This window comes from Leishmania donovani, chromosome 1, assembly GCF_000227135.1.
Source record: "Leishmania donovani BPK282A1 complete genome, chromosome 1".
Lineage (NCBI taxonomy): Eukaryota > Euglenozoa > Kinetoplastea > Trypanosomatida > Trypanosomatidae > Leishmania > Leishmania donovani.
In genome coordinates this window covers 26,264-35,921 of record NC_018228.1, presented here as the reverse complement: position 1 = coordinate 35,921, position 9,658 = coordinate 26,264, and the positions used below count along the sequence as shown (strand labels likewise).

At 63.1% G+C, this 9,658-nt stretch overlaps 4 protein-coding genes across 4 annotated transcripts; all 4 read left to right on the top strand.

The window, feature by feature from the left end:
• Nucleotides 1–974: 974 nt before the first annotated feature.
• Nucleotides 975–2,069, top strand: LDBPK_010130 (hypothetical protein, conserved; the record flags this gene model as incomplete). Its single annotated transcript, XM_003857778.1, has 1 exon — nt 975–2,069. One exon carries the CDS (start codon nt 975–977, stop codon nt 2,067–2,069), a length of 1,095 nt encoding a protein of 364 aa, XP_003857826.1.
• A 1,287-nt stretch (nt 2,070–3,356) lies between these two features.
• On the top strand, nt 3,357–5,330 carry LDBPK_010120 (hypothetical protein, conserved; the record flags this gene model as incomplete). The annotated part of the gene is made up of 1 exon (XM_003857777.1): nt 3,357–5,330. The coding sequence occupies one exon, from the start codon at nt 3,357–3,359 to the stop codon at nt 5,328–5,330; it is 1,974 nt and encodes a 657-aa protein (XP_003857825.1).
• Nucleotides 5,331–6,537: 1,207 nt separating this feature from the next.
• LDBPK_010110 (glutaredoxin-like protein) lies at nt 6,538–7,125 on the top strand (the record flags this gene model as incomplete). Its single annotated transcript, XM_003857776.1, has 1 exon — nt 6,538–7,125. The coding sequence occupies one exon, from the start codon at nt 6,538–6,540 to the stop codon at nt 7,123–7,125; it is 588 nt and encodes a 195-aa protein (XP_003857824.1).
• A 1,099-nt stretch (nt 7,126–8,224) lies between these two features.
• On the top strand, nt 8,225–9,181 carry LDBPK_010100 (hypothetical protein, conserved; the record flags this gene model as incomplete). Its single annotated transcript, XM_003857775.1, has 1 exon — nt 8,225–9,181. The coding sequence occupies one exon, from the start codon at nt 8,225–8,227 to the stop codon at nt 9,179–9,181; it is 957 nt and encodes a 318-aa protein (XP_003857823.1).
• Nucleotides 9,182–9,658: the final 477 nt, after the last annotated feature.

Below are 9,658 nucleotides of genomic sequence, written 5' to 3'. Positions count from 1 at the left end.
ATGTGTGTGTATGTGGGTGTCGTCGCGTTTGAGGCAGGAGCCGTGCTGCGATGACCGAGCCGGCGCACTGCTGCAGCGCGCGTGTGTCTTGCGCTGCTTCGCACCAGGCGATGAGAGTGGGGTGGGGTGCCTGCAGCACTCGGCGGCGGGGGGGGGTGCAGAGCGGCGTCCACCTCTTCCCACCACTCTCATGTTCTATAGAAGAATGGCCACATCGGGTGAAACCTGCAGACGGCGCAATACGATGGAAGAGGAAATGCTTCGCACGGGCCGGCGCGTGTGTGTTCCGTGGGGGGCGGCCTCCGCGCAGGCGACGCGCGCTCTGACGCACTTCGACACCTGCTGCGTGTGGCTGTTGCTTTTCTTGTGGCGCGGGAAGAGAGATGTGCCGACGGCGTGGGCGAGGGCTGCGGCGCTTCTCTCTCTCCGTTCTCAGAGTGCCGCTCTACCACACACACGCAGTGCTGCGTGCCCGCACGCCTTGCCGCACAAGGCCGTAAAGGCCGTCTGTCTGTGAGGGAGGCGACGAGGCGTTGGACGGCGATGAAGTGCACACTATCGGCGGCGTTCGAGGAGGAACCCGCCCGCACGTGCGAGCGTCCGTATCTGGGATCGTTTCGCATGGCGAGTATCTGCGTTATGTCTGGCACAGCACGTGCGCCAGCGCCTCTAACTTTACCATGCTCTCCTGCTGCTGCTCCCTCTTTCTTGTCTCCTGCTCCGCTCCGCTGTCCACATGTGCGCCTGCACGGATAGGCTCATCTTAGACAAGCACACGCGCACAGTGATAGAGCGAGCGAGGGGCACACCTATCTTCGGATCTCCCACCCCCACCTACGCGCATACACATCGAGGGAGCCGTTGGCCCAAGGATGCCGGCAAGGGAGTCTAGCGTCTCTCGCGTGGTGAGAGCAGTGGCGCGCGGTGACGGCGACTGGGCAGATGTGCCGCCGTCACTGCGCAACGTCATCGTGATGGCACTAACGCAGTCTTCTGGTGCGCCGCTGCGCAGTGTGCAAGGCGGCGTAGGAGATGCATCGTACGCGGATGGGGCCGGGCGGGCGCCCGGGCGCGTCAACGGGGCCTCCGCGACACCGCTGCTGACGGAGGAGGCGGTGCAGAGCAGCATTGAGACTTTCGAGGATGCGGCCTGGGTGCGGGAAGAGGCAGTGCGCAGCTACGCAGAGTTCCACAACAACGTCGAGTCGCTGCACGCAACCATGCGCACGCAACTTCGGCCTGTGTGGCGGACAGCGATGCAGCTGCGCCCTGACATCCTCGCGGATGTGCGAGACGAGTGGCGCCTCCGCCGACGTGACAGCATTCCAGACGGCATCCCGATCCCTGCCGCCGCCGCGCAGCACATCGCGCTGCAGGAGACCATACTGAGTGAAGTGGAGGACACGCTGCAGGTGCTGCGCAACACGTCGGTCCGCTTCGCCGCGCATTTCTTGTCGGATGAGGAGAAGATCTCCATGGGCGCAAACCCCGCGTACCTGCGCGCGCCGGACATAGACAAGGAAGTGGTGGTGTCGCGCTCGCAGAGCACTTCCACCTCGCCACAGCGCGCGCTGCCAGCCAGTGTGATGTCAGTTTCCTCGTCTGCAGGACCTGTGGCGAGTGCCCACATAAAGCCTTCCGCGTCTAGTGCTGCTACTGCTGCCGTCCACACAACACGTGAGGGACACAGTCGTCGCCACCAGGGCAGCCATGCGCAGCACCACCACCACCACAACGACGACGAAGCGGGGCTGGTGAGCTCCAGCTCGAACCGGCACGTGCACAGTGGCAAGTCCTCCTGTGCGAGCCGGGGCGCCGGCGACGATCCGCTGTTGGAGGAGTTGCGCAAGCAGTATCAGCTGCGCATTAGGGAACTGAAGGCGCAGTGTGAGGCGGGAGCAAGCCGTCGAAGCGAGCACGGTGCATCGCGATCAGCGGCGGCGACGCCACCGCGGCGCGGTAATCGGGCACGCGTCGCAGCGTCGAGATCATCGTCTCTACCTTCGAGGGCTTCATCGGCGTCTGCGAGTGTATTGACCAGCTCCAGCTCGACAGTGTCGCGTCGCTGAGGAGGGACGTGCGCGGAAGGGGCTGGCAGTACTCGGCTTCACGGGCGCCTTCATGACACATGTCCCTTAGTCTTCTCCTCCCACGTAACGCTGCCATTCGAGGGGAAAGACCGCTTCGGCGATGTTGAGGGTGGGTGGGTGGGGTAGCCGGTTGAATGCCACGATGCGCGTGCGCCTGTCACCGTCGCTCTCCTCCGCCTCCGTCTCCTGCATTGCCTTCCGCATGCTCACTGGCTTCCTTCTGTATGTATATTTCCTGTTGTTGGCCTTCTTAGATGCGATCGTGGCGCCAGCCGTCGGCTCATCGGCACACACCGCCTACGAGCAACACCGCCACCGCCCTCAGCCGCCCTTGTATCGACACCACCGCAGCACGTGGGAGGGGGCGGTGATAGGGGGAGGACAAGAAGCGCGCGCGCACACAAACACACACAGTGAACGATCCAACGTTTGAGGACACCCGCGTCATCGTTGAACTCGCTGTCGACCGCAGCGACAGGCAGCATCGAGTGCCGTTACGTCTTCGACGGAACACGACGAGATACATGAAGAATACAGCGATGGAGATCACGCTGGGCCGCGCTAGGCATACGGGACGCCTCGCGCATGTGTCAAGGACAGGCGTCGGTGACGCAGAGACACAGCATAGCGCGTGACATCTCTCCTTCCCTCGCGCTCGCCCTCGTCTCTCCTGCACACTTTATACTCTGGACCGCTGCAGCCTTGCAAGGCCGCAGACGCTACTCGTTTCGCTCGACTCATCGTGCCCACGACCGTCTTCGTCCTTGTGCTGTTGTAGGTCTGCTGCCAGCTGCCGTGGCCCCGTCCATGATGCTAACATCCTCGTACATTTCTCGCACTCCGCTCCATACTTGCCTCCCATCCCCCCCCGACTCTCTCTCGCTGTCTCTCTCTCGGTGGTTCTTCTCTTCTCTTTCGTCCACTGCTGGGGCGTACGTGTGACACGACTCTGCAACCGCAGCAGCCACAGCGGCGACGCCGACTTGGGCCGCTTGCCCCCAGCCGCCCTCCTCTTCGCCGCCTCCACCCCCGCTCCTGTTGCATCCTGCACAGCGCACGCAACCGCATAGACACCATTCACTTCGCCATCCGGCCCCCTCACTCTCACCGCCCCCTCCCCTGCAGCGGAGAACGAACTTCGCGGGCCCCTTTCGGCTCACGCACTTCCTCACGCTCTCCCTAGTCTGGTGCGTTCCCTTCTCCTCGCCACCTGACACACACACACACGCACACACACACGCACGTGCATCACCATACATCAACGCCATGCACTTCGACCCTGGACCGTGCTCACGTGACCAGAGACCTCAGCGAGAGAATCGGTACACGGTGCACTACAATATGGATGGTCGCGCTGCCCCCTCCAGCACCACGACGCTGCTACCGCTTCGCCACTACGGCCGCGCACGCGACATCAGCGCGATGCTGACAGCCCCCGTCGTGGAGTACCGCCAGCCGCAGTGGACGACGCCGCTTGGAAAGCCGCTCTGGACACTTTCTCCCATTCCCAACCCGACGACCGCGGCAACTGGTGTTGAGCGCAGAAGTGGCGGCAGCAGAAGCGGCACACCGCACGCGTACTGCATCCCCTCGTCGTGCCCGACTGCCTTCACAGCCGCCCGTACTCTATCTTATCTCAGCGGTGCGGCCGCATCCGCAGCTAGGGCCACAGAGACGACGCTGCGCTCCTCTTCCAACGTCATGCGACAGCCATTTACGTCTTCCTACATGGAGGTATCGCCTCCCTCGGCAGCAGTGGCGGCTCAGCGGGACTACGAAGCTGCAGGCAGGCGAGTGCGAGCGGAGCGGGCGGGCGGCGCCACCGCTACCGCAGGGCGGCATTCCTCCGGCAGCTCACCGCCACCACGTTCCACTACGAGTGACCAGCAGTCGCATCGCAGCCGCGACATTGCGCAGGCCCGCCCTGGCTGCACGACGTCCACGGAGCGCGTCCGCTACCGCAACGGCGTCACAAGGAAGTTGATTGACCTCTACGACGAGATAGCAGAGTTGTACGACTGCCGCGAGAACATGAGGAACCAGGTGACGCAGGCGATGCGCACCGACCCTCGCTACTGTAAGGAGAGGCACGGCGAGGTCCGACTCGCCTGCGAGCCCACACCCCAGCAGCAGTCCGCTGTAGAGTCGGTCGAAGACGCGCTTGAGGTCTTGCACGACGCCGTGCACGAGCTGGTCGCGGCCTATCTCACACCGGAGGAGAAGCGCCACCTCGGCATCGACACGCACCTCTTCCAGACCAGCACGGAAAAGGCAAATACCTACCAGTACGCGCCACCCCCGTCGAAGCCGCAGTCTTCGTCGAGCAGTGCCGCACGAAGGGCCCGTCGAAAGACGTCCACGGCGACGACGTCTCCACTGCCGTCCACTCGCCCCCGTGAGGTGCACAAGGAGCAGGAGGAGGGTGAGGCTGATGAAAATACAGCAGCCACCTCGCCGACGCCGGCAGCGCCAACTCTCACCGCCCCTGCCGACACGCCGGCTCCACAGCAGCAGCCGTTGGCTACTACGACGACCAACAACAATATCAGCAACAACGTCTGGGACTTGTCGGCGCCAGCGGCATCAGCTGCCTTCAGCTCGGCCGCCATCCCTCTCCCAGCATTCCCCGTCAAGCTAGCACAGCAGTCTGTGGTTGAACTCTCCCAGCTGGCGGACCCGCCACAGCCGGTGACGTCGTCGTCGCAGCCTCTCTGCTCCTCCATTGTGCATGTCGCAGCGCCGGAGAAGCACGAAGACGGCTCTGATACCGCAGTTGAGCAGAAACCTGCCACGGCTTCCCACACAGAAGACGCAGAGATTGCGGAAGGGACCCCGGAGCGCGTCTTGGCGTCGGCCGTGCCCGCATCGACACCGAGTATCACGTGGCCCACGGACACGGGGGCGGGGTCAACACCGCATCCACCGACCGGGTCGCAGCCCCCGCTTGCAACTGACCAGCTTGTGAAGGTGCCAGTTAGCAGCCCCGATGCGCAGATTCCGATCGCCAAGACGCCGCCGGCAGTACCCCCGGGACCCACGTCGGTGCGGGCGCAGGCGCGGGAACCCGCACTGACTTCCACCAACCCTACGCAACCGCCGCCGCACCCACCCAGCCAAGCTGCCTTCGCGACGAGCTGCAACGACGCCTCTGCTGCCAAGGCCTCTGAGCCGCAAGCACAGAGAGCGGTCTCGAGGTTCAAGCGCCTCCTGATCGACTCCGACAGTGACAGCAGCTGGTGACTCGACTTGGTAGAGCACTGCAGCTAGCGGTGGTGGTGATGCTCGAGGGCACCGGAGGAGGAGGCTGGGTAGAGGGTCCGAAAGGAAGGAAAGCCGATGGCCACTGCGCATGTGTGTGTGCGTGTTTTCGTGTGTGCAGAAGTGGCAATGTAAGGCGCCGTGGCTGATGTGATGAGTGGCTCGAAGTGTTCGCTCAAACTACTCTCCCGAAGGTGCTCCACCACGTCCGACCCCACGTCACCCGCAGGTGCACCTGGCGCACACGCCACCCCTTCTCTCCTTCCACACACGCACACTCCGGAGTTCGGTGCGCGCACCTTATGTTCCGTTTTGCTTCTTCTTTCTGCGAGAATCCCTGCGAAGCGTCCTCACAACGCCCCCTCCCCCCCTCCACACACCCACCCACACGGCAACCAAGGGATCGCCACGAAGAGAAGAGCGCGCCTCTCGCGCGTACCCCCTCCTCCCCCTCCCGTTCCACCGCCGCTAGTCCTTCACGCCGCTGCTACAGACGCTGCCACTGCTGCTGAGAAGGTGTGGGTGGCGACCATGGAGAAAGTTGCGGGAAGTGGATGTAGAGTGGTGCAGTGGGGAGCAGGAGGATCGTAGAGCGTTACGCGACTCTCCTTCTCTGCATCTCCCTTCCGTTGCTCTGCGACTGCCTACCACGCCGTGGCGACTTCCATTGGCGGGCTGGTGCGCGAGTAGGTGCACGCTCGCGGCAGGCACACGGATGTGCAGGCGCTCCCCGAGCACGTGTGCGATCCGCTCATTTTTTGTTTGCCTTTCCTTCGCCTCCCCTCATGTGCTGCCCTCCCTCGCCCCTCCTTCCTGGCCGTTGACGTGGCGCTCTCGCCTGTGCACACGCGCCCTCGACAACATGCACCAACCAACACAATGGACACACAAGCTTTCCCACGCACACCACCGCTGTGTAAAGCACTGGAGCTGTCAGCACCCCCACACACTCGAGGGCCGTTTTCACCACACGCACACACAAAAAGAAGGAAACACGTGGCGCTGGAGCCGCATCGTAGGCCGGGGGCGCAGTGACGGCACGCACGCACGCACGCAAGATCCTCCGTTGCTCCTGCGCCTGCATCAGCTCTCGCGTCTTTCCTTCCTCTGCCCCCCCCCCTTCTCTCTTTCTGCTGTGCTCTGCGGGCCGTTGTCTTGCACGTCACGCTTGGCTGTGCAGAAGGTGCGCATGCTGCCGTTTTCTTACCGCGTGCTCATGCGCGGCGTATCGGCGGTGGCCGGTGCGTCGTCCGTGGCTCTGCAGCATCGCGCGCTGGCGGGGACGACGCGCTCGTTCAGCAGCAGCAGCCTGGTGTGGTTGGCGCCATCCGCGCCGACAACGCAGACGCCGCCGGCGATGGGCGGCGATACGGACGCTGAGGAGACGCACCCTGATTTTCAGCCCCGCATGGTATCCAGCGACCTCGCGCAGGACGAGATCGCCATGATCAAGAAGGATATAGACGACACAATCCGCGATGAGGACATTGTCGTGTTCATCAAGGGCGTTCCGGAGGCGCCAATGTGCGCCTTCTCGAAGCGCATGATTGACGTGATGGAGGCGCTTGGGGTGGAGTACACCTCATTCGACGTGCTCGCTCACCCGGTGGTGCGCAGCTACGTGAAGGAGGTGAGCGAGTGGCCGACGATCCCGCAGTTGTTTGTGAAGGGTGAGTTTGCCGGCGGCGTCGACATCATCCTGAAGATGGCGGAGGGCGGCGACTTGCAGATGCTGCTGGATCAGAAGGGCATCAAGCATCGTGATACCAAACCGTAGCGGTCGGGTGTGCCTCTTTCCTCGCTGCTTTCGGGGCACGTACTCTCCACGTGGGTGCTTCTGTCAGCTGACTCGCAGGCAGTGTGGTGTTTGTGTGTGTACGACACTCCCCCCGAAGCGGGTTTAAGGCGGACGTGTGAGCTTCTGTTCGAATTTTGCTGTCTTGCATGGTGACACGTGCGTGTGCGCGGGCATGTTTGATTGTGCAGGGTGCGCTCATCTCCCTGAGCGAGTTGAGGCCACACATGCCTTAAGAATTGCTTGATCTTTACCGCCGATCAGGCATGCATACAGCAACGCAGACGGCCGTACACGCACGCGTGGGCTCATCCTTTGTCTCTACGTGGTGCGCCGCGTAGCGCAGGACGGATCGGCATTTACGTGTTCCGTCTTTGCTGCACCTCATCAACGCGCAGTCCCTCGCTCTCCTTTCGCCTTTTCTCGCGCGACTCCACGTTGGACAACATGCCCAAAGGCCTGCGAGAGGGGCAAGGAGGGGGGAGGGAGGGATCTGCGTTGGCGGCGACGTGAAGTCACTCACGTTGATCTTGCTAGTTTCGCTTCTCTGCTCATGCGCCCCTCTTTGGCTGCCTCGCGACTCTCCGCTGTTCTTTTCCGTCGCCGCCTTCACCTCCTCTCTCTGTCTCTCTGCGCGTGTGCCTGTGTGTCCAGGACTCCAATCTCAGCCTCTCCTCCCCTCCGCCACCCACGACCGCGTGCACAGTGCTGCGCACCTCTGCGTAGACGTGCTCTGCAGCGGACACTGGCTCCATCGGGCTACCTGCGGGTTGACAGGGAGGCGACTTTAAAAGGAAGCCTTGTGCGTGCGTCTGTGCCTGCCCGAGGGCCGTGTGTCGTGATCAGAGACCCCTCCCTCTCCCCCCACCGTCACCGCCCGGCGATACTCGACTCGCCAACACGGCTGCAGCACAGGACATCGTCACCCTTCCTCCCTTCTTCCCACATACGTCGGCACGAAAGCTCAACTGCTCACGCACCATCGCCTTCCATGAGGGCTTCCGCTCGGATTCGTGCTGCCGTCGCAGCAGCGACACCATCACCGTCGAAAGCACGCCTCACAACTAACATTGTCGGCGGCATGGGCAACCAGCTTTTCCTCGTTGCAAATCTGTTAGCCACTGCGCACCGGACTGGCATCCCAGCCTACCTGGAGGCGGCGCCGTTCAGCAGCAGCGCCGAGGGCCCACGTCCCACCTACTGGGACACACTTTTTCGCGACCTCGGTCGTCACGGCGTACAGATGTGTGCGTCCTCGCCGCCGCTGCCTGTCGTGACGGTGCCCGAGACGCGACCCGTGCGGAAGGTGCAACTCGATGCGCAGCGGCCCTGCGCCTTCCACATGATCGGCTTCTTCCAAAGTGATGCCTTCTTCGACGACCACCCGATCATGTCCTCCGTCATCCCGCGGGAGCTGTGGGACTCGGCCCGCGAGCACCTGGCCACCTACTACGGCGGCGGGTCGTGCCACACTGTCGCCCTGCACGTGCGGCGTGGCGACTACACACGTTTTACCGACATCTTCGAGCAGCTCGACGTCGTCGAGTACTACGATGTGGCAGTGCGGCAGCTGCTTGGTGGCCTGCTCTTGCAGCCGCCTTCGCTGCTGCGGCCGCAGCAGTCATCGGTGGACTCGGCCCAAGCGCCGACTGCAGGCACACCGCCGCTGCTGCCGCTTCACTTGCTTGTCTTCTGCGACGAGGAGCGCTTTGGGCGCACCGTTGTGGGGTACTTCCGCACCAAGTACAAGGGTGCCGTGATGGCCAGCCTCGTGTGCGCCGCGACGGAGGCAAGCGCGATATGGGCGAGGCCAACCGCGTCGTCGCCGTCAGTGCCGATAATGCCGCGTGATGTACTGGAGTTGCTGATGATGTCGCAGTGCAACGACGTCGTGATGGCAAACTCGACCTTCTCGTGGTGGGGCGCCTACCTGAACCGCGTCTCACTGCGCCGTGTCATCGCACCGTCCCGGTGGTTCGTGAAGGATCCGTACCCGGCGTCAAATCACCTCTACTGCCCTGGATGGATACTCATCTGATCGAAGTGAACCGAGGGAGGGTGGTGGTGGAGGCACGGAGAGTCGGTGCACGGATGAGGCATCTCTCTTTCCTCGTTGCCATCCTCACGGTACCGCTCGCCAGATGGGAGAGGCCAGCGGCAGGATACAACCTGCGCGTTTTGCTTGCTCGTCTCTTGTCTGGGTGTCTCTCATGGGAGTGGCATCCAGCCGAGGATGTGCGTCGTCTTTATCCTCTTCTGCCCACCGGAAGAGGGAGCTCAGCTGCGTCATGAACCCCCTCAGCAGCAGCGGCAGCGCCGTATCACAGACAAGGGCAAAACGGTACCGCACGGCTGAAGAGCAGCGCACCCATCCACGCACACGCGCTTCCTTCAAACACCTGTGTGCGCACACGCATGCCGAGAGGAGGCGAGCGTGGCTGTGACTGTCGGACCATAACCGACACACACACACACACACACACACACACACACACACACACACACACACACACAC